The following is an 18,215-nucleotide window of genomic DNA, read 5'->3' as shown; positions in this document are numbered from 1 at the left end:
TTATGATGGAAAACTCACACTCAGCCAAAAGTCAATCCACTTATATTTTTGGGGGAAGGGAGGGAAGGGAGGGAGGGAGTGGAAGAGGAAAGTGGTGCCCATTGACGTTAAGAATGAGAATAGCATTTGGAAACTGCCCAGTGGCGACTCATTCATTCATGGGTATATTATTAAACATGGAGATACTATAAAAGTCCTCGGAGACGTGTCATTGACATTGGCATCCTGTTAGGGTTTTAATGAAGCTTGGTTGTGGCGTAACTTGTTGTCTCTCTCTCAGACCATGCTGATGTTAGGGTGTATTATAATATTGCTGGTTAGACTCAGGGTCATCTGTACCTGTTAGATGTATCATCTGCTACCGGCCTGGGGCTGGTAAATGCTGAATGGACTGGTTTGTATGGCGTCAGAAAAATGCTACAAAAAATGCTTATCCTCTTCTTTCCTCTCCTCTCTTTTCCTCTCCTTCTCTCCTCTCCTCTCCCCTTCTGTCCTCTTACTGTAGTAGAGTACTTACAGTGTTACGACACAAGTACAGTGTAAGAGGTCTTGGCTTCAAAGCTATGGAGCTTACAGTAGCTCTGCCAGTGTCACTCTCCTGACGTGACGTTGGCTTAATCATTTACACCCTGTTAGAGAGGAAGTTGAAGTTATTGATCTCTCAGTTCAATCGACCTTTGACCTGTAGAACGCCTGGATAAACGTCTCCTCGCCTAACCTTTACCTTAGTGGTTCGAAAAACTGACCTAAGATCAGCGTCATGGGGAAGCTTAGAGAGAGAGAGAGAGAGAGAGAGAGAGAGAGAGAGAGAGAGAGTTTAATGGTATGTAGTAATGTATGACGCCGTCCCTCGGGTACCAGAAGATGCCTGTTATCTACTCTAATCTAATCAACTTCCTGGACAAACCTGCAGGCAGATAACAGGGCATTCTGGGAAACAGAGTCCCGCCAGACTACTTCCCTCAGTTCCGACACGCCGGGAGATGATATCACAGCGATTAGAGACTCTACTGGAGATAAGACTTCTCCTAATGTAGCAGGCATTCTCATATCACTGGAGAGGACAGACAGACAGACAGACGGACGGACACAGACAGACAGGTCTCTGTAGCCTGGGGGTCTGGGTTTACTGCTTCCAATGTAATTCATTGATACCTTTAGATGAACTATGATGAACTGTAATTCATTGCATCTATGTTGGGATATGTTGTCTACTGCAGTAAATGACCACTAGAGCACAACCAGAGAAGAGCGGAGTTGTTGGTTCCTGGGATGAAGGTAGTCTGCCAGTACACTGCTATGGCACAACTGACATGTCTGTTACAGTTCTACGTTCTCTTTCCTTGTGCCCTCACAGCCCCCCTGAGTCCTAGTGTAGGGCTCACTTTGACAGGGGGGGGGGGGCAGGCTGTCGAACTAGACAGGGACCCCACATGACACAACAGGGATGTCCCCCCATCATCCTCACCTCCCCCCCACACTCTCGCCCCATCACTCCCCTGCCCCCCTCCACCCCAAGACCCTGTCAAGACTGGTCAAACTGTCACATATGGTCTACCAACAAGCTCAGCAGTGGAATGAAAGGTATCTTTGTATATATTAATCGATGTATCTATTTACATGTTGTTTCAATTCAATTTAAAGACTAAGAATTCAGTCAGCTGAAAAGCAGATCATTTATTAAAGACCAAGAGAAAGTACTGTACGAATGACCCTCAAGGACATATTATCTTCAACATATCTATCTCCAATAATGTAAACAAATATCATCCAGATGAAAAAAAAAAAGTTTGATTCTCTCTCTGTATTCTCTTCCTGGTGGGTCTGTCTGACGTAAATTATCTATATCTCATATCTGCTGCTTCTCCGCCAGCACGGCAACGGTCGGCACGACGACTATTTATGTCCCCCTTAAGTGATGTTCCTTCTAATGGAATTACAAGACATCTAATTGAAAAATGGGGACAGGAGGAGAGGGTGGAAGAGGGATGGCTGGGTAGAATAGGGAGGTGTACTACGTAAGAGAAAGGTAGAGGAAAAGGCAGAGAAAAGAGAGAAAACTGAAGGGAAGGGAAGAGTACAGCAATTGTAGACACATACACACACACACACACACACACACACACACACACACACACACACACACACACACACACACACACACACACACACACACACACACACACACACACACACACACACACACACACACACACACAATGTTACCTATTTTCCTCCCCCCCTGATACAAGACTGTGATCCATCTCGTCCATTTGTATCAATAAAGGAACGTCAAATCTTGAGATTAGATGAGTAGGGGCATACTGGCCTTATCTAATCATGCCTGCTAAACCTAATTATGCTTCTGTGGTCCACAGCCAGACTATTACACACACACACACACACACATACACACACACACACACACACACACACACACACACACACACACACACACACACACGCATGCGCACACATGCATGCGCACGCGCACACACACACACACACACACACACACACACACACACACACACACACACACACACACACACACACACACAGATACACACAGACGCACACACACTCCCCAGTCCGCAGGAATGAGACAGAGAGAGAATCTCTGGGGTGCTCTTATACAGCTGGGGAGTAATAGGGATCTGTCGACTATTTAATGAATCACTAGGAATGGAATGGTTCAGAGGGAGGTATTGGTGGGGAGGTATTGTGACTAACCCAGACATGGGGCCAATTTCACCACAGAGCTACCTTTATTTCTGGCCAATTAGATGAATAAAAAAATCTGAACCTGATTCTTGTCATGCTGGCGTGTTCAGTACCAGCCTTAGCAGGAACATCCACTCTCCTCAGTGGTGTCCTGAGCATTTGTGTGTCTGTCTGTCTGTCTGTCTGTCTGTCTGTCTGTCTGTCTGTCTGTCTGTCTGTCTGTCTGTTACTTCATTCACTCTGAGGAGCTTTTTATCTGCCATGCACGTTGGCCCCCTCCAGGCCATAGCGTTTCTAAAGACATGAATCAAGGGAGGAGGGGATTTTCATCCCATTCAGAGTCACTGGGGAGACTAATGCACACCGCTCGACCCTCCACCTTGACTAGAGAGAAGTGGCCCCAAGGGTCCTGTTCACTCAGGACAGCATAGAGGTCCCTGGGGGCTGCATGAAGTGTGTGTGTGTGTGTGTGTGTGTGTGTGTGTGTGTGTGTGTGTGTGTGTGTGTGTGTGTAAATGGGGGGGTGGGGGCACGGGCGGGGGAGGACTGTGACGAAGAGAGAGCCAGGCAAGATGGGACATATGCAATCTAAACCCTCTGTAAACCCCTATGGCCGGTTGCCTATAGAAGCTTCTCTGTTGCCAGTGGCTGGTGTTTAGTATTAAGTGTGATGCTCAAACAACAATGTTTTATTTTAAATCTAATTCAATCGTACAGTATGTGCCATCTTTTGAGCTATACTTTTTTAACGGGTACGTTTATTTTTGTTGTCATCTCCCTCCTGCCCCTGCCACTGTAATGTCATGTAAAGAGGTTTCAGCTGGTCCAGTGTGAGGAGGATCGTCGGCATGTTGGTCCTTTCTTCCTGATTGAATGGTGACGCCCAGAGAAAAGAAACAGAGGACAATGACGACAGGAAGTGAATGTTATGAGGGTCATTCTCTCTCCTTTATTAAAATGCATGTCCCATCTCTCTCTCTCTCTCTCTCATTGTCAGCATGTGTGTGTGTGTGTGTGTGTGTGTGTGTGTGTGTGTGGGGGGGGGGGGGGGGGGGGGGCAGCTGTGTCTTTAGTATCTGTAGCAGGGCTGAGCAGGAGCCAGAGGATCCATTAGAGCTGATTGAGGACCACAAGGTTGCAGACATAACCCTGAGAAAGGGTGACGAATACACCCCTCACACACACACACACACGCACACACGCACACACACACACACACACACACACACACACACACACACACACACACACACACACATACACACACACACACACACACAGTCAGCTGACCAGAGAAGGTGGAGCTGGGTGGAGCCACAACAGAGTTATAGGCCCGAGGTCACCAAGGGATGGAGCACCGTGACGATGCGGCTTTCCGACACATCTGATTGCACATCTGATCACACATTCAGATAAGTCCTTACCCCTATCCCCTTACCCTTACTACATTCATGTAGATTTACATCTACGATAAGTTCCCGGAAGCATACACGCAGTTACTAGGCGAACGCTGGCTAATAGAGAGCGTTGCACGATGATGACGTCACTGGGCACTACCATCGGCGATGGGAGGGAAATGATGGGATTTGTATTATTCAGCATGGTGTTTGGATATTTTAGTAAATGTAGAATATACCTTAAGCTTACCTTAAGCTTAGCTTTTCTAAATAGAACTGAAGTGTTTAATTGAAAATGGAAATGTTGGAAAACTTACCTGTTTAGGTTAAGGACCACTTACAACCCCCTGTGTGAAAGGCAATTGGTTTAGTCCTGTTAGGGTGGGAAAATTGATGTATTTAAACAGTAGAGTTTTGGCCTTCAGGGGTGCCTGGGGCTAGAGCGTGGATACTATGCTGAAGGCTATGAAACTGGTGAGCAGTATACTCTGCCAATAGTCAGCTTTCAACATGTCTACATGTTCCTGAGTCAAATCTGGTTCCTGCGCCTCGGCTGGGTTGCATTATAACAAGCAGCGTGTGTGTGCGTGCGCGTGTGCGTGTGTGTGCGCATGTGTGCGCATGTGTGTGAGATGAAAGGAACAGTATATCACTGTAGAGTGGTGGGAGGAGGGAGCGGAGGACGGGCAAGTATGATGAGAGGGTAAATATGCCATCTCACTTGAAAAGTGACACACGCAGCACCGTGCATGAGGGCCGCAGGCTGCTTCCACATCAGTCAGTGTCTCTGTGATGAAGCCTCTGTCACAATGGCTCTTCCTGAGTTTATTCTCTCAGAGGAATAGGAGCCTACGAGGTCAACAGCACAGAGTCCGTTCCTTGCTCTGCACCTTTACTTGAACGAGAGCAACTGCTAGTCAAGACCAGGGGAGGCTGGTGGAGGTAGAAATCGGACGACGGGCTCGTTGTAATGCATGGAATGGAATGAGGATTGGTATCCAACATATGTCTTTAACACCATTCCTCGTTCCATTCCATGCATTACAATGAGCCCGTCCTCCGATTTCTACCTCCACCAGCCTCCCCTGGTCAAGACATACACTGAATCTATAGTATGAGGTCTAAACCGGAAACTGAGCCAACCAACTGAGCCGTCAGAATTACAAGACTTCAAACTACGGAGAAGCCTTTCCCGAAGCAGCCGTCACTTAGACTTTGTGGTCTAAAGAGACGCCAGTCCTCCTCCAGCCCAGGGAAACAGACAACTACTGTACACAGCTATCCCATCAGGCAGTGCTGTGACCCAGCATGAACCAAATCAGACAGGGGACGCCTGGCATGTGACTTATATTGTCATTAGTGTTCCGATCCGAGGGACTGCCCCCGCTTTGGGCCGACAAGATGTATCAGTCAAGGGGACCTACGAGTGTGTGTGTGTGTGTGTGTGTGTGTGTGTGTGTGTGTGTGTGTGTGTGTGTGTGTGTGTGACCATATTTATCTTTAGCGTAGTGCAGAGGTAGGAAAACAGCACCAGTCAAAACAGAACAGCTATACAACAGAGTAGCACCGGAGCAAGAAACAAGCTGGCTAATGCAGGGCAGTCTAATAGATCACCTGGATGTATCTACAGTCTTCACCATAACAGCACCTCTCTCTTCTCAATATCTCAACCTCTCCTCTCCTCTGTTTTCCTTTGTCTTTGTTTACCATCGCTAGTACCTAAATGTCACATTCCAAAGTGATGGATTAGCTAATTAAGTCAGTCAGCGTCCAACAGAACCCGAGCATCACCGGATGCATAATCACCAGAGAAGAAGATAATCAGGAGGAGAAGAATGCCAGAGAATATCACAAACTTGTTGTTGTTTATTTTGGTCTGTTATGAGATGGAGATGGTAAAGATCAGTCCTAATGAATGCACCACTGGGGACCAGGCCTGCCTAGGGCTCTGGGAGAAGAGGAGAGAGAGAGAGAGAGAGAGAGAGAGACGGGGAGATCTGAGATCTGATAGTGAGGTCTGAAAGATCACCTCCCTCCATCGGAGAGAAGCTCTTAAGAGAGACTAGCAGTTTAAATCAAGATTGGTAATGGCACCTATCAGGGGAGAACAGACACTTCACTTGGAAACGGATAAAGTAGCTGTTGCATAATGGCTCAAAGGTCTCTCTCTCTCTCTCTCTCTAGCCCTTTCATGTTTTTCCTCTTTCTCTCTCGCCCTCTATCCCTCCCTCTCTAACACACCCTTATTCTCTCTCTCCTGCTTGTCTCCCTCTCTTTCACTCTCACTCTCCCCTCCACTCCTCTTCTCCTCTCTTAATTGCTCAGTTTCAGTTGGCTTCTCTCTATCTCTCCCTCTCTCATCTTGACACTACATATGAGGGCTACACTACTCTCCATCAAACCCCTCACGCTCAGACCAAACTCATTCATCCATCCGCGTACTTTAGACATCAGCTGCATGAAAAGAAAAATCCTCACTGCATTCTGCCCTCAATCCTCACTGATCACAACACCTAAAACAACAAGGACTCCAGCTAATACTTCACCCTCGAGAGAGCAAGGAAAAGAATAAAAAGTGTGAGAAATGTGACGAGTTCTCTTTCTTGTCATCTTATCTCTGCGACAAAGGCAGGGAGGAGACCACGAAAGATGGTGTGAGAACGAAAACAAAACTGAGAGGGGGGGGGGGGGGGGTTGTTGTGGTGTGGGGGGAGATGGGTCAGAGGGGGGAGAGGAGGGAGTCAGGGGAAGAGGGGGAGATGGGTCAGAAACGGGTCACACTCTCTTCTAGCCTGACTGACAGTCTGACTGGGTGTCACGTCAGAATACAGCCCCCGTGTCAGCTAGGTCACATGACGGACCATCTGATGGACGGGTGAAGAAAGGGAGAGTAACCCAAACACACACACACACACACACACACACACACACACACACACACACACACACACACACACACTGTAGCTCAAAGCAGTCTTCCTTCATCAGCCTCATTTCCATGTTGCAAACCAGTAAGCAGCCATATCTTATCGGTGTCAAAACCAGTCATTCAAAAACCTTCATGAACAGTCAGTCATCAGAACAAATGAGGTTGTCAAATGAGCTTGTGTATCACAAACGTCTTGGTAACTAATGATATCAGTTAAAGGTAGCACTTGGCACAGAGTAATAATGTAATTGAATCAATCAATCAGGCTTGATTAACACACACACACAACATGGTCTATGGTTACCAAGTATGCTCAGCACCAATTTCATTCAGTCAGGCGTAATGTTTACAGCAGGAGCACCATAGAGGATTAAACAATGAGAATATAATCCCCACGTATACAGATAGAAAGAAACGGAGCAAAGAAAAGGAAAAGGACGAAAAGGAAAGACAAAAAAAACTGGTGATAGGAGGGCTGAGGAGAAGAGAGGAAGGAGAATGGTGTGGGGAAAGAGGGGGAACAAACCAAGGAAGGAGAAGAAAGAAGAAAAGAGGATGATAGGATGATACAGTTCACTGCAGAGGGGAGAGGGAGACACACACACACATACACCCACCCACCCACCCACCCACGCACCCACGCACCCACCCACCCACCCACACACACACACACACACACACACACACACACACACACACACACACACACAAAGGCCTCTTACCTTCCCCCAGACAGAAGGGGTTACATCTTTATCACCTCTATAACTGCAAGTCAAAGAGAACAGAGGGACAGAGAACACAGAGAGACCTACATGGTGTTCATCCTTCCTCATGTCCAATTAGCCCCCTGTCATTATGCTCCATGACCTTTAATAGAGACAGAGACATGAGATCAGGCCTTCTTAAATGGGCATAGTATGGCATTGTGTGTGTGTGTGTGTGTGTGTGTGTGTGTGTGTGTGTGTGTGTGTGTGTGTGTGTGTGTGAGAGGGGGCCTACAGGCCCTTATGGGATTGATACAGCACAGGCACATGTGAAATGACACTCCAGAATGTCGAAACCCCAAATGTGCGCTTTTGTAAAATGCCCACTTGAGGTCGCTCTCAACCATTTTATTGCAAGGCTTCTCTCTATATGCTCTTCTCTTCCCTCTGTGGCTTCTGTGAAGGAGGGACATGGAGAGTGGTGTGTGTCACATTATTGTGCACAGTATGGGTCAGCCGTGCCAATATCTCTCTGTCAGGTAAATTGTTATTTTAGCGGAATATAAATGAGAATACATAATTGAGATGTTAGAGGCACAAAGCAACGGGAGAGAGGAAGAGGATAAACGTTTGGATCCTCTGATCAATAGTCTATTGATCTAAATTAGTTATTCTGTAAGATGGATTGTGGGGATTTAAATTTTAACATTTATACATTTATTACGTTTCATATAATTTCATCAATTGTATGACTGTTACTTCCCTCTTAAATATTTAGGCCTCTGTATAAAAAAGAGCCTGCCTTTAACAAAGACTTGTCTGCATTTATAGCTTATAGGTTATGATAGAGATGTGTGATAGAGGTCGCAGTATCCATGAAGAGTTAACAGTTCAGAAATATCACTGTCCGCCTCCTCCTCCCACGCAACCCCGACCAATATAAACAAACCATTACAGTTGAACCCTGGTATTTTCATTTTCCTGGACTGTCGGAGGAGACTAATACGCACAGCAGACATGGCACAAAGCGACAGCCAGGGAGCCTCATTTCCTGAAATCATAGAACTAAACGTCGGTGGACAGATGTATGTAACTCGACATGCGACTTTAGTCTCCGTCCCCAACTCTCTATTATGGACTACGTTTAGCCAACGAAGTCCCCGGGACTTGGCACGGGACAGCAAAGGGCGCTACTTCTTCGACCGGGACGGTCATCTCTTCCGTTATATTTTGGATTACCTGCGGGACTCTAACCTAGTTCTGCCTGACTTCTTCAAAGAGAGGAGGAGACTTCAGAAGGAAGCCGACTTTTTCCAGCTCCATGAGCTCTCCAAGCGCCTCAGACCCGCCACCGTCAGTAAGGACAACTCTCTCGGTGAGGAGGTCGGCGGTGACCCGGAGGAAGCTGCGCTCGCGTGCGCTCTCGGTTCCTCCAGCATCACCACCACCGCAGTATCGGACAGTGCGCGCTACGCGTCCGCTGTGGTGAGCAGCCCGAGCACCGGTTCCCGCTCCCCGCTCCAGGGCAAGTCTGCTGGCTACATCACCGTCGGGTACAGAGGCTCGTATACCATCGGGAGGGATATTCAAACTGACGCTAAATTCAGGAGGGTGGCCCGGATAACGGTGTGCGCAAAGACGTCGCTGGCCAAAGAAGTTTTCGGTGACACTCTGAACGAGAGTAGAGACCCGGACAGACCCCCGGAGAGGTACACCTCGCGCTACTACCTGAAGTATAATTTCCTCGAGCAGGCTTTCGACCGGCTCGCGGAGGTCGGGTTCCACATGGTGGCTTGCAGCTCCACGGGTACGTGCGCGTACACAAGCAACGACCCGAACGAGGACAAAATCTGGACCAGCTACACCGAGTACGTGTTTTCCCGCGAGTAACCGTTAGAAAGGCCGTTGGACTCGGACCCTGAGCTTATCTCATATTCACCATGGCAACATAGCCTATACTGAAATTGAGAAGCGAAAACTGTTTTTGCAGAATGATGTTTCTTTATGTTCTCTTCCTCACTTTTACCTGGGTAAATGAACAACCCAGCGGTGGGTACGTTTATTTTGTACTGATGATGATGATGATTCGGAAAATATATAAAGTTATGTAAATATTGATGTTCATGGCTAGCCCCAGGTCTTTCTTGTTTCGTGGAAATGTATTTGGAATTCGATATGGAATACCTAGGCTGTGTAGCCTAGGCCTAGCGCAGTATAGGCCTACAGTCAGCTATTTGGTCATAATATTGGCTTTTCCTCCATACATTCCAGGTATGTGTCAGTTTTCACAGTTATCAGTATGCCGTTCTCTCTCTGATTCAGTTAATAGAGACCTATAGGCCTACACACCCATGCATGATATTTTTCACTAAGTCCTATACTCACTCAGACTAACTACATTAGCTGTATGAAACGTTCAGGCCTGGCCCCCCAAACCTATTTTGCAATTTTCTGTCAGTTTCTTGCACATCAGGAAAAAAAGTCCTTATGTAATTTAGAGAATTTCTACACACACAGGTTCATTGACTCAAAAGTAGGCATACAGTATGTATTTACTTCCCTTCTTCTACTAAAACTATTATTCTTGAGTATTTCTGACAGGACTTATACCAGATTATTGATATCCAGAGAGAGAGAGAGAAAGAGAGAGAGAGGATAACATGTTTTGTTTCTTTCCTTTGCCCGACAGGCCTGTGCTGTACAGTGCAAGTTGCCTTATTTGTGTTAATGTTCTCTGTTCTCAAACTGAAAATAAAATAAAAATAATTTTCAAATTAATACATTTTCAAAATAAAAAAATAATAAATAAAACTAATATTCGTATGAATATGCAAATTATATTTCTGTCGTATGTTGTTGGGTGAAACTGTGGGATTGGGGGTTTTGTGGGGAATGATTATGGCATCATCCCGCTGATGATAATGATAATGAATGAGTATGGAATTTGATTCCTTTGGACATTACTTGGACCTAACTAGGACAGAAACGGAAAAAAAAACAAGGCTTTTTTTCTGCTAGTCCATTGTGTGTCTAGGAAAGTCATGTATCTGTCCATTCAAAAAACAGTTGGTTTGAAACCTTGGGGGGAAATGTGGAAACCACCCAGAGAGTAGAGCTTTGTGCTTTGAGTAAGAAGCTGCAGGGACTTCCTCTTACAGGCTGTATGTCAGCAACAACTCACATTGTGCCTCTAGTCCGTAACAACACAACGTGCTCCAGGCCTACTTCTCATTGTTATTCATGTTCATAAAACACTTCTCATTTTCTAATACATAGAGTCTACTGGGTTGTGTATGGGTACAGTATGTGAATGCATTATGTGATGTCAGACAGGCAGACAGCATAATAACACATGACAAGGCTTCACATACATGCTAACCTCCCAGTCTAAACAAGTTACAGTCTTGAACCACTTAGTTAGTGTTGACAGGAGTTTTTTTTTTGTGTCAGGAACAAGACTTTAATCCCCTGTGAGGAAAGATGTCTTACTCTAGAACGGTCAACCAATCTCAGAACATCATCTGAGTTTCATCATTTACATGCTGGTTGCAGTCCTACACATCTTGCAACAAGTGTCCACCCACACTCCTCCACCCACCTCACCTCAACACACACACACACACACACACACACACACACACACACACACACACACACACACACACACACACACACACACACACTGTCTACTGCTTTTAATATATTTGCAAGAGCTGAACCTCCTATCTTGTGCCAGCGAATACAACCATCTGCACAGGAACAGGAAAAGATGATCTTCTTCTCTTCCTCTCTGTCGGCAGAATCAGGAAGTCCTGTCATTGGTCTGGTCAACAAAGACTCACAGTCAGACCCATTTCTCTGAGGTCTAATGTACAAAACATAACAAACAACTAATTGTCCTATATCCTCAAAATGCATCCAAATCTAATCAAGATAAAACAATATAGTTATTGTTGGTTCGATGCCTGCATAAGCTGATGCATTGATTTTCCCAATTCCTTTTTTGGCTTCCTATTCATTCTTATGAATACATACAGCATAGTACATAACCATGTGAGCGTATTAGGCTGCCAAGTTCCCAGATGTTTGGATAGCCCTCCAAGCTACAGTATGCCTTGTTTCATGCGGTCAAAGGCAGACGATTCAAGTTAGCGACTAATATTCTATATTTATCGACTCCTCTCCTCTCACGGTGCATGACACAAATCATCTCTGTGGATGTGTACGTCTATGGGGCTACATCTGTGTGTCTCGGGGGAGAAAGGGGAATTTCCGTTCCCTTGTGTAATGGACAATAAAATGATATTGAATTAAACTCAATTCAACTCAATTGGGTCTCTATCCTATTCTGTATATTTCGCAGAGTGTTTGTTTTCTATGACAGCAGTGTGTCGGTGGCAGCAACAGGATGCAGAAGCTTGCTGACTCACATAGAGAGAGTGCCAATCCGCTGTGTCAGAGCAGAGGCACAATAACGGTGAAACCACACTGTGCTGGAACATGGAGCGTAGTTCCACTAGCTACCAGACAGAACAACAAGCCTCCAGACCTTTACCACCATCCCCCCTCTCCCCATTGAAATCATCTAGGTAGTGTAGCACACAGCTGATCAACAAGTGTTCCATTAGAAAGGTCTAACCCTGCCTAAGTCTAAGTCTAACCCTGCCTAAGTCTAAGTCTAACCCTGTCTAAGTCTAAGCCTAAATCTAACCCTGTCCTAGTGTCTCCTTGGACTTCTCTCTGTCTCTGTGGAATTATTTGAATAAAGTAGAATAGGATAGAATAGAATAGGATAGCTTAGGATAGGATAGGATAGGATAGGATAGGGTAGGATAAGATAGGATAGGATAGGATAGGATGGGATGGGTTAGGTTAGCGCTGAGAGTAGATATGCAACACTCAGCCAACGCTGCCAGACCGGATACACACTGTCTCCATCCAGAGGAGAACAGATGGACTCCTTCATACAGTCCCCTCATGAGAATAGATTTTCGGAAATCCCACAACATTCATTTCATAGATATACTGTACTGGCTGACACCTATTGCCATTTATAATGTAGGTCTACCCTGTTGAGGTTGCCTATCCTAGCACTGAACCGAGGTCTTGACAGCAGGACAACAGACATCTAGTTCCTATTGTGGAAAAATAAAACAAAAATTCTCTCGTTATTTTCCTTGTGTTATATGAAATGTCCTCGGCAGGGATTCAAACAGACGTTCACCAGAACAATAGCAGGACACCAGATGAGAGAAAACCACAGATTAATGAGCACTTCAGGATGTGATAGTCTCCCTCTGACAGTCTGAGTCTTTTGTGTTGGAAATTCATTTGATGCAAACACATATGTTTCAGCTAGTAGGTATGAGCAGCATGGATATTGTTTCTCTGATTATTCAGCGAGTGTAAGAAAGGCCAAAGCCTCTCAATTTGAGAATGGCAACTGTGGAATGAGATTGAGAGGTTCAGAGAGAAAAATGCATGCCATCCAAAATCTGCTCTTGGTTGGAGAGGAAATTAACCCTGACTGAACAAACAAGAAACCAGATGGTTCAGGACCATCAGCCACTCTACATTCTGCTAGTGCCTGGTATCAGAACACACACACACACACACACTCCACTACCTCACAAACACACTCCACACAGTCCAGTCTTCCGCTCTGCACTATTAGGACACACACTTAACTAAACAAACACAGGCTTATGGTCATCCACTTAGCGTGTTGAAACATCCCAAATGTAACGGACGGGGTTCGATCATCCTCATTTACGTCTCAGACAGGGCTACCTCGTCATGAGAGCGTGATTCCAAATCACCTCCGCTACACATAACACACACTGGAGATTCTGCTGACCCAGGCTTCAGCTTTGCACCGATGTGCTTATGGAAGCAGGGTAGATAATATAGATGTGTTGTGTGCTGCATACTCAGAGGGGCTTGGGCTGCTGTTGACTCAATTTGCTGCTGTTTGCCAACCAATCAAGCCTGGTCTGTAACCAAGCAGTATGTGTGCGTCTGTTGCACAAACACCATAGAGTGTCTAAACAACACTCTGGTAGCCATGAGGTTGTTTGTTTTGGAGAGAGACGGAGTGTGTGTGTGTGTGTGTGTGTGTGAGAGAGAGATAGAGATAGAGATAGAGAGAGAGAGAGAGAGAGAGAGAGAGAGAGAGAGAGAGAGAGAGAGATCTTAGGTCAGCACACAATGAGAAGGGTAGAGTATGTCAGGGAGGGTGGGGGAGAGATGGAGAGTGGGAATGAGAGAGGAGAGCGTTGTGTGCAGAGGCCTGAGGGGGTCATTCTCCAGGGGTCACATGTATCACTGGGGGACAGACAAGGTCTGTGTGAGTCCCTGTGTGAACGTCACAGTGACTTTGATGCTTCAATTTCATTGGGATATACTGTACTGTGCTGTACTCCAACCAGACTATTGTATAATAACCAAACCATAGCCATTTCTGTATGAAACCTGACTGTTGACATACAGACAGTTATCTACTGACAGACATAATCTCCCTCTGTCTACACCTTCACATCAGCTGCCCCCTATCCTGTGTGTGCACTCCCATCCACTTTCACATGTTGTTCCTCAAACACAACAAACTGACTAGACCATGTTGTGTAATGTTCTGTAACAGTACTGTTTTCACTGATCACTTGACCATCTTCCTTCTGCAAAATCTCAGTAATGACAAGCAAAAGTAAAGTTGGGAAAGTTTGGAAAGTTTAATGCGAATGTCATGTTCTGACAGCAGAACAAAAGTCCATTGTAAAGAATCCCTCAGAGAGCAGGTGAAGGAAATGTAGAAAGTGTCATGAATCTTTATAAATCTTTCACACACACACACACACGCGCGCACACGCGCACCCGCACACACGCACACACGCACACACGCACACACGCACACGCACACACGCACACACACACACACACACACACACACACACACACACACACACACACACACACACACACACACACACACACACACACACAGTTCTACCCCAGCAACAGTGACACCAGCCAGACAGGGGCACAGCAGATGATCTCTCAGGGAATACACCAATATCTGTCCTCTAATAACATACTCTGTGTTCATAAGGAAAAATCAATAATACATAAAGCCAGTGCTTTTCTTCATCTTCACATACCAGTCTCTCTGGCTCTACAGTGACGACAATCTCTCGCTCTCTTTTTCTCTCTCTCTCTCTCTCTCTCTCTCTCTCTCTCTCCTTCTCCCTACCTCCCTCCTTCCCTAACTCCCAGTCCTCATATCCTCTCCTCTCTCTGTCCTCGCGTCCCCCCTCCCCTGCCCTCAGCGTTGTGTGATACAGTAAATCCCTGTGACGGGGGCACGTTACTGTGTAAATGTCGCCTGTCTTTGCTCATGCCTGCACCCAGCAGTGGACCGGTGCTGCTCACCACGAAGCAGCTGAGCCCGCCAAAGCCTCGTAAAGGCCGCCGGCATCAATCAACCGCGGGGAACAGAGGATGAGAGCGCAGCGGAGGAGAAGGAACAGCGGATGAGAGCTCAGCGGAGGAGAAGGAGCATCCTCCACCCCCGCGGAGGGCTGACAGAGGTCCCTTTTTAGAAAGGAACACAGCCTCCCTCCTCTTGGGTTTGTCTGAAAAGCCAAGAGACAGAGGGAGCTCATTCTGAGGCTGTGGATCAACTACCTTAACCTCTTCCTATTAACCCCTCACTATCCTCTACTCCTAGTACTGCTGGGGGAGTGTGTGTGTGTGTGTGTGTGTGTGTGTGTGCGTGTGTGCGTGCTTGCATGCATGCTTGCATGCTTATGTGTGTGCTAGCATGTGTGCGTGCGTGTGTGCATGTCGAAATGTCATATTAAAGTGATTATTGAGTCTGCATTCCAACATCTCAGAGAAGGACACATAAAATAAAGAGCTATTCATAATTCAAAGAGGTTTTTTTGGTGCCCTTTAATACAAAGCATCTCCTCATCTCTCCTCTCTTTAATCATATTCATGTAAATACCTTCTACCCCTGAGGGATCAACACTGCAGCATCTAAAGCTGGGCCGTATCTGTTTATCAGTTTCAGGCTTTAAAACGAAAAGCCTAGGCCAGAACCACAGTTATATACACAGATAGAGATACAGCACATTCTTATGCTTGGAAGATGTCCGTTATCTGTCTGTCTGTCTTCATGTCTGTTTTTCTATCTCTCTGCCTGCCTGTCTGCATATCTGTCTGTGTCTGTCTGTTTCTCTGTCTAACTTGTCTGTCTGCCTGCCTTTCTCTCTATCTGTCTGTGTGTCTGTCTCTCTGTCTGCATGTCTGCCTGTCTGCTGACCTGCCTGCCTGCCAGTCTGCCTGCCTGTCTGTCTCTCTGTTTGTGTGTCTGTCTGTCAGTTGTGTGGTCTGGAGAATGTCTACCAGACCATCACAGGGTTCAACAGATTGAGACACTCTGCAGACCCCCTCTATCCCCTCCATAGCCCCACCCACTTCCTGCTTCCCTGGACATCATGCCGATAAGATTCCATCCTCTCATTTTTCAGCCAATCCCCAGCCGTCCGCGGGAAGCAACCAACGTTCCCGTGGCGATGATGAGGGACAGATGGACGGACGGACGGATGGATGGACAGACAGGCACACAGACACACAAACAGACAGACAGACAGACAGACAGACAGACAGACAGACAGACAGACAGACATGGGGCCGGCCGTATCTCCTTGGCGATCAGCGTTGACGCAGGTCTGTTGATAAAGAACATGCTTGTCCTTCTAATCAGGACTTCCATTCATTCCAGCTTTAATCAGCTTGTCTGAGGAGCAGCTTTGTCTGCTGCAGTACATATGATTGGCCCAGGGAGCGCCCAAGTGTTTATCAGCCTTATTTGTTGTTTATGAGACGCTGAATTGAATTTTCTGCAGGCAAATTACCGGGTCATCTCTTCCCCTTTCTCTCTCTCTTTCTCTCTCTCTCTCTCTCTGCTTTATCCTGTGTTCAGTATGATATGCTCAAGGCTCTAAACGGGTTTCTAATCTGAACGGCTGCATCACGCATCACGCATCACGCATCACACACACACAAACACACACAGATGAAGTGATGGCACCTGCCTGTTGAAGACATCACCATTCTAACATTATGTATTGTACCATATAACATCGTTAAACAGTGTCTCTCTGGCACCCAGTCAAACACCTAACCATTCAACCAACAAACAAACAGGCTTTGGAAATATTCTGATTGGGACCTGTGTCTGCAGACCCAAGAAATTGAGTTTTGGGGATGTGAAGTCTTCATGCTAGATAACATGTTCTTCTTCGTAGTCATTTCCACCCATATAGCCTACTGTTTAACAGTTTAATATTAAGTCTAAACCCCCTCAGAATCCCACTGTAAACTATCAACCCCACTTTAATTAGATCGTGCCATGTACACTAGATGGTCTACAGATGCACAAACTATCAACTAACTATCTATTGCAACAGTTTGCTCCGGTTAGGTTTAGGTTTTGGGTTAGGTTGGGGTACTGGAAAGAGGAAGTCTTGTTTCCTTTTAGCTCTATTTTCCAACAGTTTGAATTTGAAGTCAAACTATTACAATTAGGTTAAAGTAGAGATTGTCAGATTTAATTAAAATTTTCTTCCAGATTGGGTTCACCATTTAGAAGAAAAGTACAGCCATTTTTAAACATGCTCCCCTATTTCAGGACTCCAAAAGTATTGGAAAAAAGTCATGTAACGGCCAAATAAAGTACTCATGTTTCGTATGTTTTAGATGCCATAACTGCCTGAAGTCTGAAACCCATTGTCCCATGGTGCTCTGCTTGGCTTGTACTGCAGCCATCTTCAGTTGGTTGTTTTGAAGTCCTTTTGCCTAAATTAAAATTAAATGAATGTTCAATTGGATTTAAATCTGAAGTTTGACTTGGCCAGACAAGAATGTTCTGCTTTTTGGCCCTGAAAAAATCCTGAGTTGCTATGGCAGTATGTTTGGGGTCATTGTCTGACTGCATTTGCTTGTACTCGAGCAGACAAGACTTCAGAATACATTCTGCTGCTGCTGTCAGCAGTAACATCATCAATTCAGACAAGTTAGCCAGTTCTTGTGGCAGCTATACATGCCCAAACCATAGCACCGCACCCCCTACACCATGTTTCACAGATGAGGTGGTATGCTGTAAATCTTAGGCAGTTCCTTTTTTCTCCAAACTTTCCTCTTGCAATCACTCTGGGACATGATAATATTCCTCTTATCTGTTCACAAGACCATTTTCCAGACCTCTCCAGACCGCTTTTTAGAACACTGGAACCTGACCATCCTTTTTAAGATAACTAGTGGTTTGCACCTTGCAGTGAAGACTCTGTAGTTTGGCTTGTGATGTATTCTGGATGGTCTCTGACACATTCACGCCTTGCCCCTGGAGAGTGTTCCTGATCTGTGGGAAGAATTTTTCTTGTTGATTTTAGGAAGTCTAAG

At 45.9% G+C, this 18,215-nt stretch overlaps 1 protein-coding gene across 1 annotated transcript; it reads left to right on the top strand.

Annotated features, from left to right (window-relative positions):
- The first annotated feature begins 8,748 nt into the window (after positions 1-8,748).
- On the top strand, positions 8,749-10,597 carry LOC310820106 (BTB/POZ domain-containing protein KCTD12-like). The gene has a single exon (XM_083691624.1). The coding sequence runs from the start codon at positions 8,772-8,774 to the stop codon at positions 9,642-9,644; it is 873 nt and encodes a 290-aa protein (XP_083547750.1). The 5' UTR covers positions 8,749-8,771; the 3' UTR covers positions 9,645-10,597.
- The last annotated feature ends 7,618 nt before the right edge of the window (positions 10,598-18,215 follow it).

The sequence above is a fragment of the Argentina silus genome (assembly GCF_951799395.1).
Source record: "Argentina silus genome assembly, chromosome: 19".
Classification (NCBI taxonomy): Eukaryota; Metazoa; Chordata; class Actinopteri; order Argentiniformes; family Argentinidae; genus Argentina; species Argentina silus.
Note: the sequence above shows the minus strand (reverse complement) of the source record. Positions and strands in the feature narration are given on the sequence as shown.

What these genes read in the sequence shown, in the direction of transcription:
- LOC310820106 (XM_083691624.1), top strand. Translation starts at nt 8,772, where the DNA reads ATGGCACAAAGCGACAGCCAGGGAGCCTCATTTCCTGAAATCATAGAA.